Here is a 27,801-nt window from a genome sequence, read left to right as displayed (position 1 = left end):
TAATGAAAACCCTCCCGACGCGGCCAAACCAGGCGCTTGGATAGGCCAAAGAAGTTTTAAAAAATTTATTTATAAATAAAAACATAAAATTACCAGTAGTTTACATCGGTCACCAGAAATAACATCCAAAAAAAAAACCTGCAGAAAAATAATTATCTGTACAGGCTGCGATGCGGACGGTCACACACGGCGTTGTGCAAAGGCAGCACGGCGATGCCTCCGGCGATCACATCACACAGCGCGGGCTGGGGGGACACGGGGACCGGGGACGGTGTCACCGAGGCTGGGGTGGGAAGGCTCCTCTCGCACCGTGGTTGGCGCTGGGGAGCCCTGGTTGATGTGGGGCGCAGGGCTGTGGCTTGGATGATGCAGAAAATACCTCCTGGCCTTGTGAGCCAGGTGTTGTCCTTCATCCCTTGGGCTCCTCTCCCAAACGTCCTTCCAGGGGTCCGGACTAAGGCCGCAGGACCTGGCATGGCCCCGACCCACAGCCCTGGGGCTGGGACTGCAGGTTGGGTTTCTTCCAGTGGCTCCTGGATAAGGTTTGCTTTGTGCTGGGACAGACTGGGATGCCAGGATGGTGTGGGGCAGGTGCAGAAGGCACAGACTGGTTTCCGTGTGTCACCTTTCCAGGCTGCCTCGAATGGGGTGAGGGGTGTGGGTTGTGCTGCTTGTGCACAGCTCTGAGCCCTTGGCTGAATTTGTGGCATAGGACGGTGCGAGACCCCCACGCAACCCTGGGACGGGGCTTCCTGGGCTGGGTAAACAAATATAGTGCATTAAAAATACCATTGCACTGGCACAGAGCGGTGCCGGCTGGAGACCCTGCCCCGGTGAGCTGGGTGCCAGGGGACAGGGGAGTCACCGCTGGTAGAGCCTTGTTATCTGCTTGCTGGCGGCAGGAGGAAATGTTAAGAGCTGAGATGGGAAACAACATGGAAGTGGTTGGTTTGAGGTTTGTTCTTTAACCAGCTCCTGTTGACGGGATCCCAAGGACGGATGGGGGTGGGAGGAGACGAGGCGGCCGGGGTTCCCGGGAGGGACGGTCACAGCAAGCGAGAGCGCGTGGGGCAATCAGAGCTCATCTCCCCCTCCGTTCCTCGGGCTGACCGTGCCTTGGAAATTCCTGTTAATCCTTCAATCCAGTTGCCTGTCTGGCAGCTGGAGAACAGGGACGTGGGATCCTCGTGTGTCGAGCTGGGCTGGATGTGGCTGTGGCTGCGAGGAGGGATGCGCCGGGTGCAGCCTGGGCTGTGCTCCTTAGCGGGGGGTGATTTTGGGGGGTGTTGGCTGTAATGGGGTGCAGGGTGTGCGAACAGGCTCCTTCCTGAGGTGCTCCAGCAGCTGAGGGACGGGAGAAGTGGATGTGCAGCCTGTGCTGGTGGCAGGAGGTGGCTCCTTGGTGCCCTGGAGATGGCACCAACAGGAGGAAGGTCGAGAAGGTGTGAGAGCAGCGTGGGGCTTCGTCCAGGCTGGAAATGTGCTGTGGTTCCTCTTGAGGACGGTGGGAAGGGCTGTGGTGTCGCTGTGCCATCACGGGATCCCTCTGCGCCTGGAGCAGGGCGTCCCCTGGGAGTTCTGCATCGCCTCGTCACCCGACGGGAGACTGTTTGCTGAAGTCCTGTTCCCTGACCACCCCCATCCCCGGCTTCTCGGTCCTACAAGGGGGCAGAGGGGAGGCTGCCGAGGCGGCAGCAGGGCGAGGAGGGGCTGCTGGCACGTCACCATTGGCACGAGTGGCTTGTTCACCTCTGTTACACGACGGGCGGCACGGCCGCGGTGCGAGACGGGCAGGGGACGAGGGCTGGCGAGCCGGACAGGCCGCCAGCTCTGTGAATAAATACATGGCTCATCTGGACTGTACAAGGCGTGGGGCAGCGCTTCCCTCGAGCTGCAAGGAGAAGGCAAACCCGGCTCAGATCTCGGTGGCGATGATGTCCTCGTAGGGGACGTCAGCACCGGGTATGTCCAGCTCGATGGGCTCCTTGCCGTCTTCCCCCGCGGCGAGCTGCTGGAGCATCTTCTCCAGGTTCTGGTTCCTCTTGTACATGTGCAGGTAGCTCTGCTGCAGCTGCTTCTGGTAGTGAATCACCTTCTCCTTCTCCTCCTTCCACGTCTGCCGCTCGTGCTGGAAGCCCGAGGTCATCTGCTCGTTGTTGTCCCGCTCAGCCTTCAGCTCTGCGCGCAGCCGCTCCAGCTCTCCCTGCAGCGCTTGGGCGTCGTCCCCCCCGGCGCAGGGCCTGCCCACCTCCCGCGCCTCGCTCAGCTGCTCCCTGAGCACCGCCAGCTCCGTCCGCAGGTCCACGATCTCCTGCTCCAGCAGGTTCACCTTCTCCCTCAGCAGCTCCGACTCGTTCTTCTTGCGCTGGAGCTCGTTCTCGCACACCTCCAGCTCCATGGCTTTGGTGCGCAGGGAGCCCTCCAGGTCCTGGGTCTTCATCTCCAGCCCTTCCATCTTCATCCTCACCTCCTTCAGCTGAGCCTTCAGGCTGAGGATCTCGGTGGTCTTGGTGTTGAGCTCCGTCTGGGATTCCTTCAGCTGCTGCTTCAGGAGGGAGATCTCCCCCGACTTCTGGCACACCTAGAATCATAAAAACACAGAATGTCCTGAGTTGGAAGGGACCCACAAGGATCACCAACTCCTGTCCCTGCACAGAACAACCCTGAAATCCACACCATGGACACCAGGTTGTCCAATCACTTCTTGAATGTTGTCAGGCTCTGCACCCTGGGGCTGTGACTTGCACCGCTGCTCCTGGAGACAGCTGGGGGGGTTCATGCTCGTGGTGCGACCCTGCAGCTGGAATTTCAGTAGGGCTGGCAAACAGCCCGCAAAGGTGCCTCAAAAATGTGCCTGAGGGGTTGTGGAGGAAATAAAATAGAGACACTGAAAGCGATATGAGAAATCGGTGCATGGCAGGGCGAGGAGGCGAAGCCCCCGTTCTGCAGCACGCTGGGCGATCGCTGTGCTGCTCCTGCACAGCCGCAGTGAGATGGTTTTGGTGGGTGTTATTCGGGAGGGTGAGCAGGGTCGCTGCTGAATTTGCAGCAGTTTAACCGTCTGTGTTCAGCGATGCCCAATCAGGTTTTACTGCTCTCTAATAAATGGCCTCGGCGAGTCCCAGAAGTTCTTCTTTCCCCGTGGGAAGGCGGCTTTACTGCTCCTTTAGGGCAGGCAGCCTGAAAAACCCCGTGCTGGAGGTTGGAATGGCGAAGTTATTTTAATGACTAGGGCTTTTTTATGCAGTAGTTGCCTCCTTATACACTGTGAAGTGCTGAGGGGTTAAGAGGGGCAGTGAGTCACTCAATTATACCTCCCAGAGCCTCCACGTGACAGACTGGGCCTCTCCTCGGCTTTAATATCTGTCTCCTGCAGTCTGGGCTCGGTGTGCGCACCATCTGCCCTGCTCAGCCCTCCCTGGTGCTGCTGGGCACAGGTACAGAGATGGAGAAGAGCCGTGCGGTTTATCGCTGGGGCTGTTGCCTCCCGCACACATGCTTTGCCTTCAGCAGAGCTGCTGCTGGCTGCTCCCGTGCACTTACCTCCCACTGGGTCTCCTCCAGCGCCGGGGCAAAGCTGGTCTTCTCCTTCTCATAGGACCTCAGCTTGGTTTCCAGCAGGTTTTGCTCTTTGATGAGGTTCTCCAGCTCCTCCCGGAGCTGCTTCTTCTCCTGCTGCAGCTGGAACACCTGGAGGTGAAGGACCTGCTGCGTTCGCTGGGTTTTCTGCGAGGTTTGCTTGAGCTTGCTGTTGCATTTCTGCTTGAGCCCCTCCAGCTCTTCCTTGCAGCGCCGCTGCTTCTCTTCATACACCTGGCAGGAGCTGATTTCCTTCTCCTCGAAGCTCGACTGAAGCTCCTGCAGCTCTCCCTCCCTCTCCAGCAGCTTCTGCTCCAGCTCCTGGATGGTGGACTCATCCGTGGAGATGGGCGAACGGATGCAAGTGGTCTTCTCGACGCCGTGGTGGTGCGGGGCTTTGCCAGGGTTGAGGATCTTGTTGCCCCCGTCGGAGAAGGACATGGCCTTGAGGCTCATCATGTTGCTGTCCTGGATGATGGCGCATTGCAAGATGTTGTGGGCTGAGCCCCCGAAGCGGCTGATGGGTCCCATAGGGGTGACGAGGGGCTCGAGCTGGTAACTGCTGCTGGTGCTGTGGGTGGGGAGGCTGGACATGGAATTCCTGCCGGAGTCAGACAGACCCCCCGAGCACAGCGCCGGCTTCAGCTCCTGCTCCTTGGCTTTGTCCGAGGGGTGCAGCTGCTGGGAGAGGTGCCCCCCGTTCTCCGGGGAGGAGTGCAGGATGGCGCCGGAGCGCGGCAGCACCGGCTTGAAGGCGGTGGGTCGCACGACAGGCTTCTCTGCACCCTGGGGAGAAGAGCAGAGATGTCAGCACTGACCGACACGGTGGCCTCTGTTCCACTCCATCCCTTGTACCCCCAAAGATGAGACATCCCCCATGGTGGGGATGGCTCAGGTTTCCATCAAGGGCTGAAGGCTCAGGAGGATGCTGAAGTTTTACACAATGAGGGTGGTGAGAGCCTGGCCCAGGTTGGCCAGAGAGGTGGTGGATGAACCATCCCTGGAGACATCCCAGGCCAGGCTGGATGGGACTCTGAGCAACCTGAGCTGGTGAAGATGTCCCTGCTCATGGCAGGGGTGGCACTGGGGAGCTGGGAAGGTCCATTCAACCCAAACCATCCTGTGATTCTACAATTCTCACCCTGTATTGGGACTTGTATCCTCTTTGAGAACGATACAGCCCTGCACCGAAAACCTAATGGCACTGAGAACACCCCCCACCTCTGGGGCCACCGTGTCCCCTACTAACCACCTCCAGCTGACTGGGAAATGGCATCAGCTTCTGCGGTGTGGGCGTCCCGAAGTCCATGCCGCTCGTCCCGGCTTGGCCGCCCAGCTCCCCGCCGGCCAGCGAGGTATAGTCCGCCCGGTGGGAGCCGTGCGCTTTCTGGCTGACCTTGATGTAAAAGAAATCCTCATTCTTGCTGCTTTTGGAGCTGGACTTGTGGCTGGAGTCCTGGGAGAAGCCGAAGCGCAGCAGCCCGTCCGAGTACCTGTTGAGCTTCTTCAGGTGGGACGACTTGCGGAGCTTGTACTGGGAGGCTCGGCAGTGCTTGCTGTGGAAGCTGTGGCCGGAGATGAGGCTACTGACGCTGCCCATGCTGCTCCCGGGACGGGGACATGCGGCGGGGGGAGCGCGGCTGGGGGTCCGGGCGGCGGGAAGAGCCGGCGGCTGCTGCGATCATAGCAAAGCCCTCGCTGCACCCGGGAGCTGCGAGCCTGGGGAAAGGAAAGAGAAGGGTGAGAAATGGGAGTGGGGTGCGATGCTGTGCCCATGGGCTGAGCATCATCCGGGCATCGGTAGGAGCGGGGCGGCTCCTAAACACACCTTTACATTTGGGTATGAGCTGTGTCGTCTTGTGCAGGGGTTTGTGCGAAGGGGGTCTGCGAGCCGCTGTGTGCACAGAGGGTTATGAGATACGGGACTCTAGAAATGAGGAGGAAAAGGGATTTGTGATCTTTGGGTGCCTACTAGGTGTGAATTTCAACAAGCATCCTGCTTGTGCCGTGCTGGATGGATCCCGACAGCCACGCGTGGTCACAACCTCTCCTGCGTCTACGTGTCGCTCCCCGATTTCTCTCCCATTTTCAGTGCTCTTCTTAACCTGCCTACAAGGGGATGCTTTGAGGCTTAATTACGCTTAGTGCCTGTGCAGCACTTAAGAAGATGAGAGGCGTTATGTGTGTGCTAAGTGTTGTGATTATGGTTCAGAGGTGTGTGGGGCTGTGCATTAATTCTCTTTGCTATGTGGAGAAAACAATGTAAAACAAAATACCGGCTCTTGGTGGCCTTTGTGACACTTGGCTCCCAGTGTCACGGCTATAATGGAGATGAGCCTTCCATCTAGGTAATTAACAAGTGAAGTGGGGAGAAGGGGGAAGAGCTGCCCATAGGCAGAAGTTGGTGTGTAATCGAAATGAGCTAAACCCTGGTGAAACATCACTTGACAGTGGGAGAGGGCTGAGGGAGGGAGGGCATCATCCCTGCCTCATCCTCAGGGCCCAGAGTTGCTCCTGTGTTTTCCCTCCATCACAGGAGGTGCAGGACACAGGGTAACACCAACCTGTGCTCATCCCTCGGCTTTACTTGTTTTCTTTTCCTCTCCGCCCCGAGGACCCAGATTGATTAAGTGTCGAAGAAAAGTCCCAGAAAGACAGAACATCCGCTTTAATCCCTAAATCCATTTTCGAGCGATTAAGTAAATCAGAACCAAGGTCTGAACTGCAGCCTGGATGCTGATATGCTAAAAGTGATCGATGACTTCGGCTTGGTTCATTTTTGCAGGGTAAGAGACGCAACGTGTGCTGGGGGGGAGGAATCGCTGCGGGGAAGGGGGCGATTGGCACAGGAGGCTGCTCCGCCAGCCTGTGTTCCCACCACGCCGCCGCGGCTGTGCCAGCAGAAGGGAACGGGCAAAGTCACAGCAGCAAAGCTGCCAGTGCCAGCGCTCACCGTGTGCGAGCGACCGGGGGAAAGCAGCCGGTGGATTTACAGACACATATGGCAGAGGTGTTGGGGGGGGTTGATGCCTTAAAACATGGAGCGGCTCCTTGGGTAGATGGTAGATGCACCCTTGGGTTTTTTTGGGTGCCTGCAGAAGTGCTGGGGGGAGAGCTGGGACTTTCCAGCCTCTTGGCAGGAGGCGTTTCAATCAATCCCAGCCCTCCTACACATGCCTCAGAGGGTTGGGCACGTCTTTTGCTGCTTCTTCCCTCTTTCCATTTAAAAATGAGCACTTTGAAAGCCGTGGGGGAGTTGGCATTCATGCACAGCGCCAGCAGAGAAGGGCTCTGGAGCACACGGGGGAGCTGAGGGCACAGGCTCTGGGGCACCTCCAAAAATTGGGGACCCCGCTCCTTGTTCAGCATCTGTGCACATTCTTGTGTCTTTCCCTGTGTGGGGTCTGTGACCGTGTGACTGCACGGAGCCAGCTGGGTTTGCTGAGCCAAACAAAACCCAGTCATTATGTACATACATAGATATTGATATGCACGTGTATATATTACAGGGTTTTGCATGCTGGGTGACAGCGATGCCACCATGCCAGCCTCTCTCTGTCCCTGCAGCCCCCAGCCTCGCCGGGCTCTCGGTGCTCAATGTGATCCCTCTGAAATTAATCCCTTGCCAATTAATGAGGACAGAAAGCCAGAAAAGGTCCCCCTCGCTCTGCTGCCTCTGTAAATGAGCCCTTCAAAGCTCTTTTGTTGGCACAGTGGGGGGGAGGGGGTGACAGCACGAGCCCCATGTCGGTGAGACCCCCGGCTCGATGCTGTTTCGAGGGGCAGCGTCTGTGCTCCCTGACCCTCCATGGGGCTGTTAACAAACCCACAGAGGTGCAGGGGGCTGGCGATGCTCACCCGTGGGATGGAGCCCCCCAAAAACACCCGCACAGCGTGAGCCAAACCCGCGGGATCAGGGGCTGCACACGTGGATGCACCCACTCTTATTTTTGCAGAAATAGAGGGGGAAAAAATGAATGGCATCCCACACTCCTTGCAGTCGTGCCTACCCTGCAATCGCATGTGGGAGAGCGACTCTACCCATCACCTCCTTTCTCAATGGGCTGCAGGAATTTCATCTTATCTCCTCATAACAGTTTCTTCAGAGCATTTTCCTCTTCCCTGAGTATTTTCACAGGCAGTTGCTTTTTCTCTGCATTCCCCAGACAGGTCAGCTCAGCAAGAGCCTGCGTTTCCTTCCAGGCATCGCTGTGTTACCGTCTCCCTGCTGATCCTGTTCTTCTCCCCCCGGTATGCGAAAGCTTCCTTCTCCCTGTGCTCTCTCGCCTACTCCTTTTTCCCCTCTTGAATTATTATTCATCTTTTCTGTGCAGATGCACCCACACATTTGGGTTTTTGTTGAGAGATGCAGAGATAATACAGAAGCAGCAGCAGCAGCTGCCAAGAGCCTGGATCCAGGAGCAGCCTCCTTCCCTCGATCCGTGCCAGGTGATGTGCCCCTGTTTCCAGCAGTGATTCGGGTCTTGGAGACACCAGGAATGGGCAATTCCACGGTGAAAAGCCACACAAGTGCTACCTGCAGCATCTGACTTACGTTTTAATCAAGAGAAGGGTTTAATCCAAAACTTGGGAGTGCAGCAACCCTACCGAGCTGGGTTTGGGATCTGCAATCAACACCTGATTCTGATTTCTGGACGCCCAACCCCACACGCTGAGGAGCGCCAGGCTGATGAGACGGACCCAGCCCCGGCTCCACGAGCATCAGACGTGGGAGCTCAGCCTGCAGCTGGAGCCAGGCTCTCCCAAAGCTGCTTATTTCACTCTGCACAGCCATGGCAGCAATAGAGCTTGGAGAGAGCCGACCTTGCCCCCGCCCCGTCATCTTCACCCTAATCAACGCTAATGGGGCTGAATTGGAGCACCGCCCAGGCAGACGCCGTCCTCGGTGCTCGATTGTGGCTGGGTGCCTGCAAAGGGCCCCACGACAAGGCTTTCATTCACTCCAACTCATTGTCCGCCGCTCATTCATTGACATTCATTGGGATCATTTTGATCGCCAGGCCGGGAGTGAATTGAGTCCGGGCTTCACAAAGCGGCGCACCATGTGTTCTGCCCTGATTTGCCATTAGTGAAGGGGGACACTCCAGATGAAGAATAACCAGCCTCAATTACACGTTGCATCCACTCTAATAGCCCAGGAGTCCATCACACTTAATGTTATTTCGATGAACACTGAGAGAATTCACACCCGCTGGCTGGGGCTTGTTAGAGGAGCCGGCAGCGGCTCTGGCAGGGACGCGGGTGGCTTGGTGCCAGCGCGGCGGAGCAGCCGGTGTCCCTGCGGTGTCCCCTGGCAGCTGGGCTCTGATGACAGGACCGGTGATCCCACTGCAGGCCCTGGAGGTGAAGGTGCAATTGGTCAATAGGGGGGGAAAAAAAGCAACAAAAAGGGAACCTGCAGCCTTTTTGAAGACTATTGCCAGCGCTGAGTTCTTTGCACACAGTTCCTGCTGCAGAGCAGCTCGGGTTGAGGTTGCTCACGCCTGCTGGAAAAACCAAAAATCAACACTAAACTCAGCGTCAGCTTTGGAAAGAGCTTGAAGGAGCTACATACACCTCTGTTCCATCCACCGAGCGATCGAGACTCTGATCCTGACCGAGGATGAGTCAACAAGTGGCTTTAATGGGAGCACAAGGCAAAATGGTCCATGTGATGATGTGGGCGACCGGCTTGAGCTGCGCTTGGGGAAGCCAGCACTAGAATCAGGAATTTCTCAAATTAACAGTGAATCATATTGGCAGAGCAAGCTTTAGAGATGGGACAGTGTCATTAAAAGGTGGCTGTGCTGGGATGCCGATGTCCCTGGCCAGCCCGTGTTTTCTGTGCGCGGAGCGACGAGGGATTGCTGGTGCCGAAGCGCTCGGCTCTCCCCCACACAGCTGCAGTTTATATTAAATAGCTCCGTAGACAAGCAAATCATTATCAGGAGCTGGGCTTGGAACAGTCCTGGCCACCCTCCTGCTGTCCCTGTCCCTGCTCTGACCCAGGGAGGGGATGTCCCCAAGAGGAACTGGCCACAGATGATGCATCGCCCCTGCGCAGCAACCGCAGGGCATTGTGGGAATATCCCAGCACTGCTCTGGGACCCTCTGTGTTATCACCACCTTGGCTTGGTCTATAGGTCTTCTTCATGCTTCTGGTGCCATATATTTCAACAAGTGCCTCTCAGTCCTATCCATGACACCCCCAGCTCGGCTTAGACCAGAGTCTCAATGCTTTTTCACTCTGTTTTAGGTTAAATGCCACTCCAGGATGCTCCAGCTCCCAACCTTCCCTCGAAGACACCCCACCTACAGCATGCAGAGACACCCAGACCTCTCCTCGTGGCTCCATCCCTCTCCTGCCAGCAGCCCCGCGTTACATGGGTTGGGGAGCTCACGGGTGATTCACAGCGCCCACACCAGTCCTATCGCTCATGCTCCCGGTACAAAGGAAACGCTTGTGTGAGACATAGCTAAATATTCCTGGGGTGGGGAGAAAGATCTTTTCAGCTTACTTAATTCCTAAAAGCATCTGGCTTTTCCTGCTAATGAGTAACTAATACTGCAATTAAAGCCCTGCTAATTGGAAACTCAGAGATGCTCTGGTCCCTGCTTTTGTCTTTCGCAGGTTTGTGGACTCACCGGGGCGGTGACAGGGACACCAGCGCTGGGGAACAGCCACCACCTCCAGACTGGGGCAAGTTTTGGGCAGGGGTTTGTGCAGCCCTGGGATGCTGTTGGGGAGAGGATGCTCTTCCCGGGGAGGACGGAACCATCCATGGCAGCCCGTCCCTATGGGGCTGGTGGGTGCAAAGCGACGTCCCCTTCCCTCGGCGGAGGGCGAGGGGCCCTCACGTCCCCACCACGGGCTGGTTATTTTGGGAACCGTCTGGGGCTGGCAGCTGGTGCCGGGGTGGGTGACAGCTGAGCGCGGCTTTCACTTGGGATCCGCGAGGCCCCTTCTCGCGCGTCTATTTCCGACCCTGTAAAACACAATCTGCCAGGGTGTGAGCATGGGGGGGGACATCCGAAAAAGCTGGTTACAAAGGGCTGGCTTGCCCGAGGCAGCTCAGCGTCTCTGTACATCTTGCAGGTGGCTCTGAGCGTGGTTGGGAAGCGGCGGAGATGCTGTTCTTCAGTCCCTGCCGGCGAGGTCTGTGCCTGGTGCTCAGCGGCGGAGCCGCAGCCTGACCGCTGAGGTTTGGTGTCCTACGCGTCTCCCACGCACGTTCTCTGGGGTCTGATTGATGGAAAGGGTTTGTCTGTCTAGCTAAAAATAGCAAGAACTCCATGTAACTTGAGATGAGCCCTAAATACTTTTCCTCCCAGCCTTCCGATTCCACCGGCTTTGCACGTGTCATCCCCTCTCCCCCTAATTATGGGTAAAACAGTAATGAGGGACAGCGAGCCTTTTTCCCCAGGTTATGACATGATGGTAGCACCAAGGGTTTCTTTCCCAAGCACCAACCACCAGGACATACCTGGACCAAGGCTCTTTCTGCTGCAAAACTCCCCCAGGAGCATCCAGGGGAGAAGCATCCTCTCCATGTACAGGGAAAATTTAGAAGTGGAGCTGCAGGCTGCCATGGAGACAGGGCTCTGTTTGCAATCTTCTCGCTTTTTATTGTCTCTCCTCCTCTCCGAAGTGGTTGCAAAGCAGCCAGGAGATCTTCCAGCCAAGGAAACTTCCCCATGTCAAGTCTGTGCTTGGCTTCACAGCACCTGAGCCCCCAAACTGAGCTGTGCGGTATTTCTGTGCCATCCTGCCTTGTTTGTGACACCGGTTATGCTGAGATTTGGCTAAACTATGGGTATTTTTGTACCTTGCATGATGCTCAGCCAAGTGGGAGCTGAGCAAAGGCAACTTCTGCGTGCTGATGAAGAGCAGATCTCAGTCCTTGCTGCAAAAAGCATCTGCTGTGCTGCTGCTGTCTTCTCATCCTTCAGCTCCCTCTCTTGCTTTCCAGAGTGTTCCATGGCCCCATCCCTGCTCTGCTCAAACAACTTCAACGCAGCAGCCACAGAAGGGAAAAGAGACAAATTCAGTTCTTGCTTCCTATTTTCCTCCTCTTCCGTTTTTCTAACTTGGCCCATTGTGAGAACCACCCCTTTAATGCCTGGCTGCCAATGGAGCAATTCTCTCAATAGAGAAATGTACATCAAAATTGCAAGGAATATTCAATTAACCTTTAAAGGAGATCATCCATAACTGGCTTACAGAGATGTCACTTAATTGTTTAGAACAATCAACACAGGCACTTGCATTTCAGAGGAGCGTGTCTGTCGAGACGCTTCTGGCTTTTGCTGCTCTTACCACTGATGTCTTGCTAAAATTAAACACCTAAGTGTTCATTCCAACATGCATTCTGATCTAGAACCTCTGCCACGGTTATCCGTGCTTGGGCAATATGGCAAGTGGCCAAATTCACCCCTTCTGCATCTGGGAAACCTTGATAAACTTCTCTTAGGAAACGCCATGGCTGGCAAATAGCTCTGTGTCATTGCATGATGACAAGAGGAACCCTTTGGAGGCTTTTTCTCGCTTGGTCTTCCAAAAGAGGCTCAGGAGATAAGGGTCATTAATACACGATTAAAAATCCCTTTATTCTAAGGAGGAGAGGGTGCACATGCATTGCTACCCTCTGGTGGAAGGAGCTCGCTTTCACAGAGGCCAGATGCTGCAAAGAGATGGATGGAGGTCTCCTTTGAGCTCAGGAGGAAGACTTCAGTGTGTGAGGAGGAGGAGGAAGGTCTGAGCTGCAGTGCTGTTGAGAGGAGCCGGTTGCAAAGTGATGCAGGGTCGGTATCTGCTCCCCCAGCTCCACAGTAATCCCAGCTGCTTGTGCAACGGGGTGTCCTCCTTCCCCTGGATTTTACTCTCCAAAGCCAGGCAGTGACCACATGTATGCACATTCAGGGCTTCTCGGAAACAAACTGTCGAGCCTTCCTGCCCGAGGGGGTGCTTTTCTTCATGTCAGCAAGCGCAAAAGCCCAACGGCGGCGAACAATCCGTGTAGGAAAGACTTTGTGACCCACGTGCCAAATCTTTGTACATTCCCTACTATTTTTAACTAATCCCTAATGGCAACCGGCCATTGAGATCCTGCCCGCTCCCGACCGCACGCCTTCACTGCTGCTCTCCCCAACCTGGGGGCCACACACCCCACATCTCCCCCCACATCCTTCCTCCCTGCCCACAGAGGGACATTCTGCAGCTTATACCTACAGAGCTGCAAAAAAACCCCATGACAGCAAACCCAAGGGCAGCCAGTACACATATAACAGCAAATAAATTAGGCGGAGCGGGGGGGACGGGACTTTTAAGGCCTTCCAAGAGAGAGAAATATTTCTAAACCGCATGCAAGTCAGTGGTTAAGGGGACTAGGGAATAAAAGGGTTTCCAAGTTTCCCATCAGTGCTAAGCTTTTCCTAAGCACTGAGGATTAAGGTCTCGTGCCTGGGGCGCAGGGCAGCACTGCCTAAGGAAAGCCTGGGGGGCTCCAATGTCAAGCAGTGCAGGGCCATGATCCTTTCTCTGCCCATCTGTGCTGCTCTGGGGAACATTTATAGCATCAGTTTCCCATAAAGGCTGCAGTGATACTATCTTTTCACACTTGGCCACGCAGCACCTTGCACCACGAGCTCTGCTGGGATGTCTGTGGGTGCCGGTGTCCCGTGGAACACGCTGGAGCTCAGCTGCTGGAGATGGGGAGGGCTTTTATCAGTGGTCTCAAGGAAGCAGGTACACAACACAGCCCTCGGTCGGGTTTTGCTCCCTGTTGCACGGAGAGCGGCTGCTCCGCGGCTGCCCACCTGTCCACATGCCGCAGATGCCTCACCTGAGCGTGTGTTGAGCATGACTGTACCTGCCCGCAGCAAAACAGAGGCTTTTAAAGAGGGGAGAAAGAGTGATTTAGGGCTAAGGATACCATAGGAGGGACAGGATAGGAGAGCAGCAGCAGCTCCCTGGGGCAGCATCCCTGTTGCTGCCATCTGCAAAGGCTGAGCTCTCCCCCTTTCTCTGGTGCCTGGGGATCTGCTCCCCATACCCTCGGCACAGCCATCCTGCCCTGGGAGTCCCTGTGCCTGCTCCGGTGGCTCGGTTTTTCTTGAAATCTCATTTTCCTGCCCGAGTTTCGCATTCATTCGCCTCCCACCGCTTCGCAGCGCTGCCTGCCAGGGAAGAGTGACTAAGGGGTGGGTGGAAAAGAACGACTTCAGACCAATTTAGCAGCCTGCGGTGCCAAGAGGAGGAGGGTCACCTGGGGAGCAGGAGGGACAGCGGCACAGCTGGGGGCTCCGAGGGCGAGGGGGCTACAGCCCCTGGAGCGTGTGTGTGCTGCAGGGCTGGCGGGAGCCTGAGAGCATCCCCCGGAGCGTTCGATTGTGTTCCTGAGTGCACTTTTGCAGCTGCCATTAATTGCCCCCACCGCTGATTGCACTGACGATTTTGCACTTACAATTCTTTGTCCCGCTGATTAATGGCCCTGGTGATTAATTGCACGGGTGATAGTGCACAACGGCTCTGCGGCCCCTCGGAAAAGCCTGGCTGCAGGCGTAGGTGCGAGCCGGGCAGGTCGGCGCGGCATGGAGGGGCTTGGGGACACGGTGTGTGATGGTGTGTGACAGTGTGTGTCTGCAGGCTGGCGGGGGAGGCTGGGGCCAGGCGAGGAGCAGGCTCTGCCCCGGCAATGATTTCAAAGGGAGGTTAATCAGTGTCTGGAGCGATGGTACCGGGAGGACAGATAGTGGAGACTCGGAAGGACTGTTTTCCTGCTCGTATTCCACTGCTGCAGCCCCTAGGGAGGAAAACAAGCTCGATTTGGACAACCTCGGCAGCTGCTGCGGGAACACGAACCTGCTCGGGACAATGGGTTGGGTGCCGGTGCCTCTGCGGTGAGCACACAGGTCACACATGTAAGGAATTCACAGGTCTCAGCTCTCTTGTTAACACAGGAGGGGGAACGAAACCCCCCAGCACTGCTCAGCCGGGGCACTGCGGAGCTGACTTCTGCCACAGCAACACTCCAGCACTGCTTTTAAAGGCAGAAGCTAATCCCTGGCTTTCTAGGAGCTGAGCGAGCACCCCTGAGAGCTGTGCACCCTCCGGTCAGCCCCGACCTGCCCGCCGCGCATCTACCTGTGTGCACAACGCGTCCCAGACCCCGCAGCCTGCACCGCGCATGCACGGCCCGAGGAAAGCAAAGCATCGCCGCTCAGACCTGCCTGGCCACGGAAAGGCTTAAACCGCTTCCAGCGCTACCTGCCTGCGCGCTCACACGCAACGGCACCGCAGCCAGATGCAGTGAGTATTTGCGCGCAGAGGTACCCGATGTCCGCGCAAGCCTCCGCGCTTGCGAATCCTCTTCCACCCGCGCTGCCCACCCGCTGGCTGCCCGTCCTACCCCATGCACGCAGGCACTACCGGCAAATATTTTCTACCAAGGGCAAGGCAGCCCCTTTCCCGAGGATGGCACAACACTGATGACAACAAACCAAAGGCATCTGCTCCTTTCTCTCTTCCCGGAGAGTGTGGGGACCGTGGAACCAGCAGCAGCCTGCACCAAGGTGCTGAACGTGCAGAATTTTCTCGTTGCCTTGAAAAGAAGTTTTCCAGACTTCAGAAGGAAGTGGAAAAGACAGAGCTGAGCCCTGTGGGAGCCGAAGGCGGCTCCGACCTGGCAGAGCTCGCAGAGGGATGTGCTGCCGGTGCGTAGGGGGGGACGCGCACTCGATTTAACCCCCTCTCCCGGGCAGCTCCGACCCTTTGTGCCCGAGCCCCTCGCCTTGTCACCGCGGGGTCGGGCCGGGAAAGCTGCTGTGCGGTGCTGGGGATGGCGGGGGGGCCGCGCTGCCCGCTCGCTGAACCCCAAAACCACGCGCTCCCCTCGCAGCCCCCTCTCCGCGCCAAGCGGGGGGAGTCCCGGCCGCGCAGCTCAGCCCCCCCCACCGCGTCCCCTGTCCCCGCGACGCAGCGACAGCCGGGGGGCCCCGCAGGGCTCCCCGCCACTCCCTTCCCCGCGTCCCCTCCGCGGGGTTTCGCCCACCTGGGGTGGCCGCTGGCTGCTCTGCGCGGCTGCGGAGCGCTCCGCGGGGCTCCCGGTGCGCGCCCGGCAGCAGCATCCCCGGCGCGGCGGCGGCGGAGGAGGAGCCTGGAGCCCCGCGCCCGCGCATCGGCCCGCCCCGCCGCAGCCCCCGGCCTTTGTGTCCCAGCCCACGGGGTGTCCCGGCCCCCCTCGGCCCGTCCCTGCTCGTCCCATCCTCCGCCCCCGCGGGGAAGCGGCCGCAGCCCCGGCCCGGCAGCGCGGGGTGCCGGTGTGTTGGAGAAGGGGGTCGGAGGCTTGTCCTTCTCTCGCTCTGCGGCCAGAGCAGATGCTAAATCGGAGGAAGAGGTGAGAGGTGCTTGGGGTAAAAAGCGGCCGGATTTGGACCGTCGGTGCGCCTGCTCCTGCCCGGCCCTGGGGTTGTCTGGCGCCTTGGAAAAGCTCTTGGGGAAGAGCCGAGAGCCCGGGGAAAGCAGCCAGCAGCCAGGGAGCTCGCCCGGCCGGGAAAGGTCTGGGCTGAAGAGCCTGTTTTGCCTGATTTGGAGCAGGGACTTGAAGCGGAGTCTCCAATATCCCCCGTTTGGCATGAGCAGCGGGCTGGGCCGAGGTGTGTCTCGCTCATGCCACGACAAGTCCTCGTGGGAGAAAGAAGGACACGTTCTCCAGGTCTCTGACCACACGGAACCGAATCGGTGGGGCCATGGCCAGAGCCATCCTAGGTGCAAATGGGGAAACTGAGGCACGGTACCTGCAGCCCTACCCCAGCTACAAGGAGCATGGAGCCAGCCGAGGTCCTGGGTGTCAGCAGAGCCTTGCCTTGCTCAGGCCAATGCTCAGTTCAGTGGCTTTGGCTCTGCAAACAAGCCCCCCCCGCCGTGTGCAGACGTTTATCAGGCAGAAAGACAAATAAGCGCAGGACAAGAGGGAGCTGAGCCACAGCGGCGTGTGCGCGGGTGGCTGTTCCCATCCTGGCTCCAGCACTGATGAGCCAGGCAGGAGTTTGTGCACAACCAAAAATGTCCCTAGAGCGGCAGACTGGGGTCAGGCTGGGCTGAGGGAATCCTCCTGACCTTGTCTTTAGTGCTGAACTGTGGGGAGGGATGGTCTAAAGCAAAAACCTCGAGCATCCCAGCTAAATCACCTTCCCAAAGCGATACAGGCTGCTATCAATTTCTGTAGCCCAAGCAGGCTGTGCTTGTCCACAGGTAAGGCCCATCCTGCTTGTGCAGATGTGATTTTTCCAATATCAGGGGGATGCTGAGTGGGTTCCCACATGTGCTGTGAATTCCCAAACACCGAGCAGCATTCGGTGCATCCCCACTTCTCCCCGGGAAGCTGGCACCAGGTTGGAGGTGCAGTTGTGTTCCCACATCCCTTCCCTCCTTGTACGTCTGCCCCTGGGGAAATCTGTTTGCCTCCTTCTTCCTCACCTAGTCGTTAATCTCTTCCTACACGGAGGCAGGTTTCCTATGTGCTGAGCGAGCCTGTTTGCCGTGCAGAGCTGACGCAGCGCTCAGGAATTCGCCGGGTGGCTGGCAGCACATCTGGACTTGCCCCGCGTGGTGCTGCGTGGCCGTGTCCCGGTCAGGTATGCAGCGAGGGATGCTCCCCCCGCTCCGGCACACACCTGCACCGTGCTGGGGAGCAGCCGGCGGCTCCTCCGAGCTCCACGTCAGCTCCTGCCCCTCTCAGCACTGAGATGGAGCTGGGTTGGGAAGGACGGGAGCCCCAGTGTGAGCTGGCACATCACGGCGGGTGGCTGGGTGTGCGGCTGGAGAGATGCAGCCATTCCCTTCCCAAAGCTGGCGTGGGAAACCATCCTGGGTACAGCATTCGTGTGCACATCCCTGCACACACACTCGGACTCGGAGAGGCAGATGGGCCCAGCAGGACCCCCAGGAACGAGAGGAGTGCAGGTCCTGGGGCACAGGGTCTAAATCAGCCTCAAACTGGGGCTGTGCACACAGCAGGTCCCTGTGGGACCGGGCTCGTGTCCCGCAGATGGTCACACCACGATTGCCAGCCTTTGGCATGGCTCAAGGCGAGCAGTTGGGGCTCAGCGCTGGGCTCCGTTTTGCTTCGCTCCGGTGCCGTGTGAACGGGCAGGAGGTACAAACCAGAGCAGCAAGGTCTGCTGCTGGTCTGCCTTCCACCAGCGTGCGCCCGAATCCCAGCCCTCAGCTCCCACTATCAGGGCATTTGACACCGAGCAAAAATAGTTACACTGGGGTGGAGCACGGGAGAAGTGAGGTTTTAGCTCTGCACAAACCGCAGGGCTTTGATTTATGGAGCTGGCGCTCGGCAGACGAGATCCACCCCCTTGCTTTTTTTAATATTGTTTCCTGGCAGCTTAGTTGGTTTCTCTGCTGATTTGAGCAACGCTCCCACAATCCTGCGGGTGCCTCGTTGCCTTGAAAGCAGTCAGCTGGAATTTGCTATTTTAGGACCTAAAAACTGAAAAGAGAGGAAGAGGAGCAGGAGCAAAAAGAAGAAGAAGAAGAGGAGGAAGAAGAGGAAAGTGCATTGGTGTGAGCGCAGCGGAATGGCTTAGCAGGATTTCACTCGAGGGGACAAGGCACACAAAAAAATCATGATTCATTTTCAGCCGAGCAGAGCTTCGTGTTTCTATAGTAAGTCATAACAAAACACGGCGGCAAAGCCAAGAAGTTATTTGTACCAGATGGGCCAGGGGTTGCATCTGCAGCTTTTCAGGAATCGTCCTGACTCGGGCAGATTTGGCAGCGATGCAGCTCCAGAGTTCAACCATCACGGGGGGAGCAGGGGGTCACAGCCTCTCTGTGTCCCTTGCCTGTCCCCTGGCTGGGGGGCCCATGTCCCCCAGCCCTCATTGTCACCCCATTGGCCTCGTGCTGGAGCGGCTCCTCCTGGGCTGAAACTCAGCGGCTCAGCCATCCCCATCGTGTCAGCACTCGCCCCGGCTGCCGCGTCCTCGCCCCCGCAAACGAGTCTGACTACGTGGTGTTGCTTCACCTCCCGAGTCACCTGGAGCTTTCCCAGGGTGAGGGAGCCCTGGAGAGCGCGAGGAAAGGGCCCTAGTCCAGATTTGGGGGACTGGGGAGCAGGGGGTGAATGCTCAGCCCCTGCCCATCACCCCATGGGGATGCTGTCGCACCAGTGCAATGCAGAGCTTGGATTTCCCTGCTGCTGGGAGCTGAGCCCTGGTGAAAGATCTCCCTGCAAGCATGCCCCGGTCTCACGCCTTTATTAATGGAGAGACTAAAATTTCCTCCAGCAAAATCCAACCGAAATAAAGCTTTTTTAGAGTCCACTTTTTGCACCCTTGCTGCAAACGGGTGATGCAACCCCAGCGACTCGCTCCCTTGGGGAGCTGTTGGTGCCGGAGTCTGGCACCTCCGGCTGCCGCGGCAGCGCCAGGGCCGGCAGGTCCCGCTGAGTCAGTCCCTCAGCCCTTCCACTTGCTACCAGTCTTAATCACCCAGCCTAGTCATCCTGCGTACAGCCTTAAGTGGATTTGCATGGATAGCTTGAATGGAGTCCCTCCTTCCTTGTATTTTAGGATAAGCAGGGATGACAAAGACAGGATTTTTTCCTCCTTTTTAAAAATAACAAATTATTTACAAATCCTTTGAAATTGGATATAACTTAAACTAAGTTCATACTAATTTTCTGCTCTGTAAGGATGTTACAAGATAATAAGATCAGTGATAAAACCAAGAAGTAGGTGTATTTAATGACTCCTTTTTCCCCTACAGAGCTAAGAAGCAATATTGGAAGAACGAGGCAAGACTGGGAGAAGGAAATGAACCCAGAGCTTTGGAGGGCTCTGGTGGAACAGGATTAAGATGTTGGTGTAATAAATAACACCTTTATTTTTGCACATGAATTTACCATAGCGACATGGGGCCCAGCTGGGAAGCGCCGTGCTTGGCCCTGCCCTGGGACTGGGAGATGAAATGCAGGGCAGAAGAACAAATGTTTGATCATCTCAGCAACGGGGCAGGTGGGTGGCAAGTGACAACCAAGCTGTGAACCCGCTCGGCATCGTTGCGGAGGAGCCGCGGGGACACGTGCTCACCCGGGATAGCCTGTAGAATAAAGGAGCACATGCAAGATAGCGAGAGAGGAGCTCGTGTGTGCGGGCAGGGAGGATCTGGGATGGTGCTGGTGGCTGCTCCCGTGTCCCGCGGGCTTTGCTTTCAGCCTTTGCCAGGCTGTCGTGTGGGGGGTGATGCATGTTAATCAGCTCAGCCACCAGCTGATATCCCTGACGCGATATCGTCCTTATTGTGCTGCACAAAGCGATTTGCAGCCCGGGCTGGGGGTATTTCTTGTTTTGGTCGGGGTGGAGGGGGGAACCCAACCAGTTAATCCCCTCCGGCCGTATTCTTCCCCATGGGGTTTAAGCGGAGCGACGTGGCAGCCGCACCAGACTTGTCAGCTCTCTGCTCTCTCTCCTTGCACGCTCTGTAATTTTAGGTAAAATGAAGCCAGTCAAAGCCGGAATGAAAAATAAACTCCACGTGGCTTTCCCAGCCTAGCAGCAGACTTTCACTTGTTGGGTTTAAGCCTTCTTAGACCCGACTTTGCTCTGAGCTCCCTTTCCTGGAGCCATGAGAAGCAGCCAGCAGCGCTGGTCCCGATCCCAGCCAGTTTAGTAGCAAAAACACCCCAAAGGTCATGGGAAAAGTGTATCACATCCGAGCTTATAAAGGCAGACTGGAATTTCCTCTTCTACTTCTGGGATTTATCTGTTCCTTTCCCATTAAAATTAATGATCAGAACACATCTCGGCTCCTTGGTCGCTCTTCAGCCTCAGCTTTGCCGGATGGTAAAATAGAGACAAGCCCAGACTGCTTCCCCGGAGCCTCCGAGCAAAGTTTGCTTTTGCAGTCAAACAAAGCAGCTTCCTCTGACCGGCGGGGTTGCCAAACAGCGATAAGTTGCTGTCTGGTTCTCGGTATTGATCTGCGATGCTAATCTGGTATCTGTTAGCTGGACACCCCGGTCACACCGCCAAGTCTCGCTTTTCTAGTCCAGGTCTCATGCAACCGTGAATTCTTCTAAAGCCTCATCCTGGTGTCATTTCATCACAGCAGCCCGAGAGTAAATGCAGTTTCTAGTCCTCAGGGCCAGAAAGAGAAGCTGGAAAATTTGGCTCCTCGGGGCATTGAAGACGAAAGGCAGATGTACACAGACCCTCAGATACATTATCTTTTAGAGCATCGTGAGCTCCAAACCCAGGTTATGATTTGCGGAGGCAGCTGATGGTGGCATCTCTGTGGGTGGAGGTGGGAGAGCAAGCAGGTAATAAATCCCAAACTGCAGGAAGGAACTGGACATCGCATCTGGGGACACAGAGACATCAGCTGCAAAGCTGCAATCCCCAAGCCCCGCGCTGTCCCGACCCCAGGGCTCGGGCTGCATTCTCACCGGGTAGAGAGGAGCAGAGGTTTTCCCTTTTGCAGCCTTTTCCTCCTCCTCCTCCCCAGCATTACTCACTGCTTATGCAATGCTTATCTCCCAGCCCTGCGCACATGCCACCAACCAGTTGAGCAGCGAAAGTACGCTGCTGGAAAAAGCAGCTTCTCTGCCTCGTCTGCCTGCCTGGCTCCCAGGACTCACCCGCACATCGCCAGGCTGCTTCTCCACCGCTTACCAGCGGAAAAAGAGAAGGAAAGAAGGCCTGGCTTTCCCTTGGGACTATTCAATGTGCTGCTCAGCTCAGTTTGCTTCTGCTTCATTGGCCTACAAATCCAAATCCCCCTAAATAATTCAGCAGAGCTGCTGCGGTACAGGTCTAAATAATTCATCCTGGATCTTTGAGGAGGGAAATGTGGTTACATCACCCTTCAGAGCAAAGCTTTGGGGGCTCTTCCCCTCCCTTCCAGAGCAAAGTTTCCCTCTGATCAGGCCAAGATGCTCCTGTTGTCAGGGCTGTCGCTGGGAAAAGCTGCCGTGCGAAGGGTTTTGAAGGGAGCTGGATGACGCATCGCCCTTCGCCGTGGGCACGGTGCTTCCCCTCTTCTCCCCTCGGGTGTTTGGGGTCCTGTGGGCCCTGGGGCTGTGCTGGGGAAGATATGGGGGGCACTAAGGAAGGGGCGGCTTTGGGGGGGTCAGAGCTGTCGAGCAGCCGCATGTGAAACCCCGTGTTGTGTTTTCAAACCCCTTTTGCTGGAGATGACTCTCCCGCAGGGAATGGTTGAGCAGCTCCTGTCAGCAGCCGGCTCGTTTCTCCGGGACCTGACATATGTGGCTGCTTTTTCAAGGGGCTGTTTAAATTAAAAATTCCCCCCCCGCCACCCGATGACCGGGGTGAAGTGACGATCACAAACCCAGCTGGGGACAGACAGGATGCAGAGGGTGCCAGTGAACGTGGTACCCACACCGAGTCACCCCTATATATTTCAGTTTTGGTGCTGGGTGTAAGTAGAACACAGCATACATGTAGCACGCTGAAAGCATTTTGCTTAAATATTTATGCAATCCTTGCAGGGCTGAAGCGCAGGCAGCTCCGGTGATGTGCAGAGTGACTGGCACGAGATGGGGGCTGGTGGGGCTCGGGGACCTTTTGGGGTGACACTGTGCCATGTCGGGGGTGGAGAGCTGGGTAGGTGTGTGACTTGGGACAGCAGAAAGGAGCAGGATGCTGCCAGAGGCTTTTCCCTGCTCTGCCAGTGTCCAACCTGTGTCCCAGACCCCAAAATCTCCCCCAGGCTGCACCCTGGTCCCCAAACGTGCCCTGGCCTGGAGAGGAAGGCGAAATGAAGGAGGTTCAGTCTGGGTGGATGGGAACAGTGTTTCTCTTGGAGGAAATGGGGGTGAATGAGCGTGAGCAAAGGCAAGGGGAAAACTGATTGTGCCCTTGGAAAAAACTGATTGTGCCCTTGCACTGCTCAGGCGCTCTTTGTTTCCCGGACAGCCGTGCCCCGCTCCACAGGCTGCAAAATTTACTTAAATCCTCAACTGGTCTCTTTATAGCTCCCATCCTTTTCTCTTCTGCATCCCTGTGATAAAAAGCTGCCCGATGGCTCCTTCCCCGCCATCCGCCCCTTCCTCCCTGGTGTGGGCCTTCGGCCTTATCTCTACACAGACTAATTTGATTTTCACCGGTGGAAGCATCGGCGATTAGCACAATAAAAGAGATTTGCAGCGTGCAGACTGGGCTGCCACCACCATGGCCCTGCTCTGTAACTGAGGGGTGCCCCGGTCTCCTGGCCATGTCTGAGCCATGGAATGGAGAATACCCCCCAAAACAGGCAGAGAAGCATCTCCATGCAGCAGCAGAGGCAAAGGGGCTTGGACAAGGTCCTTGGTTTTGGGTTCAGCCGCTGTTGTTTGCTCTGTGTCCCGACGGGGACGCGATGCCCGGCCGCTCTTTCGCTGCCGCTCGTGTTTATGGCACCCATAAAAACCAAATGCGCTTTGCAATCTAGCTTCGTATATTATAAACTGTAATCCAAACCCCGTAAAGGAGCGAGTCCTTTGCATAATGATCGCATACGGCTCTCCATGTGCCTTCGGAGCCTGCCAGGGCTGTGGTTACAGCAGCTCTCCACCTCGCAGAGGTGCAATTAGAGCAGCGGGAGACGCTTCTAAAGGCTCGGTGGTGACCTTGGTCCCTCGGTGGGATGATGAGCAGGTCTGGGGACACCCGGCAGGCTGGGGGGGTCTGTCCTAGGGGGGTCAGCTGGGCTGGGAGGTGCGATCTGTGCTGGTGTGGGAGAGCGGCTGTGCTGGATGTGGTTGCCGTGGGGACCCCTTCCCGAAAATGATGCTCTGCTGCAGCCCAGGCTGAGTTTTGGGTCAGGACGGGAGGATGTGGGTTGTTTCACCACACACTGGAGGCAATCACGCTGTGTTTGTGCAGGGCAGGAGGCCACCAAAGGTTGCCAGGAAGTATTTTTAGGGAAGTGTTTGTGTTGTTTTATTTTTCAAATGATGAGTCAGCCCCTGTCTGTGCTCCGGTACAGCCACAGTCCAGGAGTCCCCAGACCTGAGCAGAGACGAGGCCTCATTCCAGGGAGCTGTTGATCCATTCATTTGGAGCATGCGAAACCCCCCTCACCTTCACCCATGGCTGGACCCCTCGTCCTGAGGCTCGCGACACTTTTTGGGCATCACTTAACCCCAGCTCTCTGTGCAGGATGAAATATTCATGGTGTATCCACTGCAATTAGACAGCAACCAGCCGGGTGGAACAGGGAGCATCCAGGGCTGAGCTGAAAGGAGAGCTTTCCTAATGAGCTTTTATCCCACCTCAAATACAGGATGTTTAAACTGGGTTAAAAGGCCCCACGGGGACAGTTACGGGGATGCAGAGCAGCGCGGTGTGAGAGCATCCCTGCTTTATCTGGGGAGAAGCGGGAGTCGGGGCATGGGAAAGCAGTTTTAGCTGGGTCTGAGAGCTCATCTCCGCATTTTGGTTATTTATTTTGCCCTGGTGTGAAATACCTACACCGTTACAAATTTGAATCCCTTAAATCAACTTAAATAACTTCTAAACGCAAGCAGTAATCCAGGGATTTATTGTAGCAGGGTCTGCATAAACACAGGTTTAAACTGGCCTCACTAAATCAGGGCAAAACCCAAAGCAGCTGTTTTCTCTGCTTTTTCTCAGAAGCAATGGGTCTCTTGACCCCGGGCAGGAGGCTCAGGTGTGTAAGAGCTGTTTTTTGGGAGGAGGAGGCCCACAAAAGCAGACCCATGAACGGGCAGGTACCCCATAGCAGAACTGAAAGTGTTAAGGGGGAATCACGGCAATTAGGGAATTCCTGGCACCTGGGGGGCCCCGGAGGGAGGTGCCTGGGGGCGGTGTCTGTGGGGAGAGGGGGATGAAGCCCATAAAAGGGCTCCTGGGGAGCACAGACGGTTTGGTTTAAGGTGGAGAAGCTGGGAGCTGAAGAGCAGCGGCCGGACCTGCAGACCCAGGTGGGTTTGCGTGTGCCCGGGGGGGACAAAGCAGGTTTGGATAGGACGATGTGCTTTGCAAGTGCTGCTTCTGTGGCAGGACAGGGTGGTCCCCAGGCGCAGACCCACCCGAGCATGTGGGTGTTGTTCTCTGCTCAGGGTGTGCGTTTCTGAGAAGCACCAGGGCTGTTGGGCTGCGTCCTGTTGCTGAAAATCTGCATTAGGAAGCTGAAAAGATGATTATGTGGGTTTGCAGAGGTGGGGACGCGCGGGATTTGGCTGGGGAGGGAGCGGGATTTAGCAGCCTGGTGCTTGCTGTGAGCTGAGAGGATTATGGCGCTGGCTTTGGCACAGTTCTTGGGTTTGGATGGTCTCGGGCACAATATTTTCCTTCTTGTCTTAGTCCTTAAAGTACTTGTGGGCTACCTCCTATTATACTGTGTTTTTAAGCAGAGGCAGGTCAAAGACAGCCTTGTAAGTAAATCCCAGGCTAGCCTGGAGCAAACCGAGTGGTATCAGTCCTTGTGTGCTGCGAGACAAAATCACGGCTGTGCCAGCCTGAGTGGGAGCAAAACCAGGATTGCAGACAAGATAAGGCCGGGCTTATCTATGCAAAGTGTGACTTGAAGTCAGCACTCAACCTAGACAGTGCAACAGGCAAATAGAGCTGATTTAATTGTTTAGTTGCGAGGTGTTTTGTCAGGTGAAGCCTTTCTAATATAATGTCCTTTATACATAGTTCCTGGTTAATTCTGCTAGATTTGTGTGTTGAGCAGAGGCATAATGTAGTCCGGGGGGGTGATGAGTTTGGTCGTAAAGGGTTTATTTATTGAGATGAGATTCCCAAGGCGAGCATGGAGTGTTAGCATCCTACCTGTGGAGAGGTGTTTTATGTCTCAGAGGGGAGAGCTGAGGGTCTGACCCTGCTGCGTTTCCTTACCCAGCTGAGCAAGGAGCCGCTTTGCACAGCACCGGCGGCCCCAGGGTTGGGTGCTGGAAGCTGTAGGACTCTCCTTGCCCACAAGAGGCTGCTGCTGCTGTTTGCAAGGGGCCCTAATGCCAAATCCTCTTTTTCCTTAAAAAAAACCCAAAAACTCGCACTAAAAGAATAACAAGAATAAAACAAAACCAGCGAAGAAGAAGTTGTTTCCTTCCTAAACGGGCAACAGACTGGGTGTTTTCTAAAAATTCTGAGGGATCACCCCTGGAAAAAGGTGCTGGGACAGGGCAGGACAGACCCACAGGGGTTTTTCTCTGGGGGGAAAACATCTTGAACCCTGAGGAATAGGGCAAAATGATCCTGCGCAAGGAATGGAGGAACAGGCTGTGTGGTGGGTGAAGAGGAGTCTGGGTTTTGGTCCTGCTCCTCATGCGTATCAAAATGTGTTTACAGTGTGTTAGTGCACAGCAGCAGAGCTCGCTCCATGCCAAGGGGCCTGCTGAGAGCCACCTGAGAACGGCGCCGCTAATAGATGGAGCTCCTGCACTTTGCATGGGAATAGTTTGGACTGGATGGTTGGAAAGCAGCAACACCCTGTGCTGGGCTTTGCAGGTTGGTTTTCTCCTGCCTGTTGGCAGCGAGAAGCTCCTTGGATCTTCTCCTCCACATTTGGCTGAAAGGGGCAGCATCAATCCTAAAACCAGAGCGTCATTAAAAGTACTTCATCTTCACTCCCCCAATCTGCTTTGGACATTGGGCTTTGCATTTTCCCAGGAACTGCTGGTCCTAAACCCTGTGTCCTCCTTTCTGTCCTGCTCCATCTCATTTAATCCCTGAAACTTGATGTGGTTGGTCTGTGAAATCCCTGTGGACGTTCATCTGTTTAAATGGTTGTGGATGTGCCTGTTCGTTCAAACAAAGAGGGAATGGAGACAAACAGAATGAGCACTCAAGGTTCAGCCTACCTTTTATGTGGCTATAAAGGAAACACAAAGGCAATGCTGCGGAGGATAATCCTTGGATGGCTGGAGAAAAGGCTGGCTGCTATTGAGAGGCTCTCTTGAAAAAGCTTAGATGGCCCTTCAATTAAAAAGGGCTGAGCTGCTGCCCCAGAGCGGGTCACTGTGGTTCTGCCACTGCGTGCCCAGCAGCCTTTGGTGCGTCCCTTATACCGTGTCCCCAGAGCTGTGACTCCCCAAACTCCCCCAAAGAGAGGAAAGGTTCTCCTGGTTTCCCAGGAGATTCCAGCACGCAACAGGTAATTTAATCACCTGAATAAGAACAATCTAGGAAATTGATTAATAACTAGACTTGAATTTCACAGACATGAAATGTCACTTTCTTTTTTTAATACCGATGCATATTAAAGTAATTAAGTTATTAGCGAAAAACCCTTGCTATTCCTGGGAAGACAGGCCTGACTGGGCTGGAACATCTTTGCCACTGAGGCAGGTTTGATGTTCTGAGCTTGGTTGCCCTGGGGCTGGTGGTTGCCCTGGGGCTGGTGGTTGCCCTGGGGCTGGTGGTTGCCCTGGGGCTGGTGGTTGCCCTGGGGCTGGTGGTTGCCCTGGGCAATGGCTCTGACTGCCTGTTCCTCCATTCTCCAGCCTCAGCCTGTGTGTGGTGCCCTCACTGCTGCTTTGGGTGCTAGAAACCGTCCATGCTCCCCGTTGGAGATGCCCCTTGTCTTTCTGTGCAGATGCACTGCAGGGCTGGGAGGTGGCCATGGTGTTCAGAACATAAAGTTCGTTTCTCCATTGCGTTGGTCATCAGGAGAAGCCAGGAGCAGAGTTCAAACCATCTGCCCAAGCTCAGAGCTTCCAACCTGCGAGCACAGCTTAAAACTGGCCGGGTCCCCAACTCCTCGGTGGTGAGGACTAAAAGCCCCTCTAATTTCCTTGCATCTCATTGTGTATTGATGGCCAGGGATGTCGGGTAACCATGGCAACTCATTGATTAGCATCCAGCCCCTGTGAAATGAAGAACATGCAGCCAGTAAGAATTACAAATGATGCTGTATTGTCTGCTGCCAATAGGCTGATTACTGCCATTTTCTGCCAGGTAGACCAGCTTTTACAGGCAACCCGGCGGTGTGTAATTACCATGCTGTGATTGATGCATTGCTATAGTTACTATCTGCTGCGTTCCCTGACTAATAGTTTTTAAATTCCTCTTCAGATGGAAATGCATTGCCTGTAAATGTGAGAGGCAGAGGTCTTACAGAGCCAGGAGATTCATCCTGAGAGGAGCCGGGTTGGGTGTGGAACAGCGTCTCCTAAAATAAAATGTGGCGGTCAAGTGCGTGGGTCACTTGGATCCCAGCGCTGATAAGGTTGGATGAATGGG

At 55.9% G+C, this 27,801-nt stretch overlaps 1 protein-coding gene and 2 long non-coding RNA genes across 11 annotated transcripts; 2 read left to right on the top strand and 1 right to left on the bottom strand.

Annotated features, from left to right (window-relative positions):
• Positions 1-50: 50 nt before the first annotated feature.
• On the bottom strand, positions 51-15,733 carry LZTS1 (leucine zipper tumor suppressor 1). Of its 6 annotated transcripts, XM_071799290.1 has the most exons (6): positions 15,630-15,712; positions 15,079-15,179; positions 5,408-5,506; positions 4,829-5,298; positions 3,544-4,365; positions 51-2,581 (listed from the first exon to the last, which is right to left on the bottom strand). In XM_071799290.1, exons 4-6 carry the CDS (start codon positions 5,177-5,179, stop codon positions 1,916-1,918), a joined length of 1,839 nt encoding a protein of 612 aa, XP_071655391.1. In that variant the 5' UTR covers positions 5,180-5,298; positions 5,408-5,506; positions 15,079-15,179; positions 15,630-15,712; the 3' UTR covers positions 51-1,915. The 6 variants fall into 6 exon arrangements, with proteins under 6 accessions (XP_071655391.1, XP_071655390.1, XP_071655392.1 ...); XM_071799289.1 differs by lacking the exon at positions 15,079-15,179 and having other exon boundaries at positions 15,630-15,718; XM_071799291.1 differs by lacking the exons at positions 15,079-15,179; positions 15,630-15,712 and adding an exon at positions 7,590-7,675.
• On the top strand, positions 7,745-10,176 carry LOC139825640 (uncharacterized). The gene is made up of 2 exons (XR_011735838.1): positions 7,745-7,830; positions 7,914-10,176. It is a non-coding gene; the product is annotated as an uncharacterized lncRNA (long non-coding RNA).
• LOC136112191 (uncharacterized) lies at positions 14,283-20,327 on the top strand. Of its 4 annotated transcripts, none has more exons than XR_010652811.2 (3): positions 14,283-14,887; positions 18,071-18,256; positions 19,361-20,327. It is a non-coding gene; the product is annotated as an uncharacterized lncRNA (long non-coding RNA). The 4 variants fall into 4 exon arrangements; XR_011735836.1 differs by lacking the exon at positions 14,283-14,887 and adding an exon at positions 15,208-15,291; XR_010652812.2 differs by lacking the exon at positions 14,283-14,887 and adding an exon at positions 15,614-15,974 and having other exon boundaries at positions 19,361-20,320.
• Positions 20,328-27,801: the final 7,474 nt, after the last annotated feature.

Source organism: Patagioenas fasciata, chromosome 26, assembly GCF_037038585.1.
Source record: "Patagioenas fasciata isolate bPatFas1 chromosome 26, bPatFas1.hap1, whole genome shotgun sequence".
NCBI classification, from domain to species: Eukaryota; Metazoa; Chordata; class Aves; order Columbiformes; family Columbidae; genus Patagioenas; species Patagioenas fasciata.
Note: the sequence above shows the minus strand (reverse complement) of the source record. Positions and strands in the feature narration are given on the sequence as shown.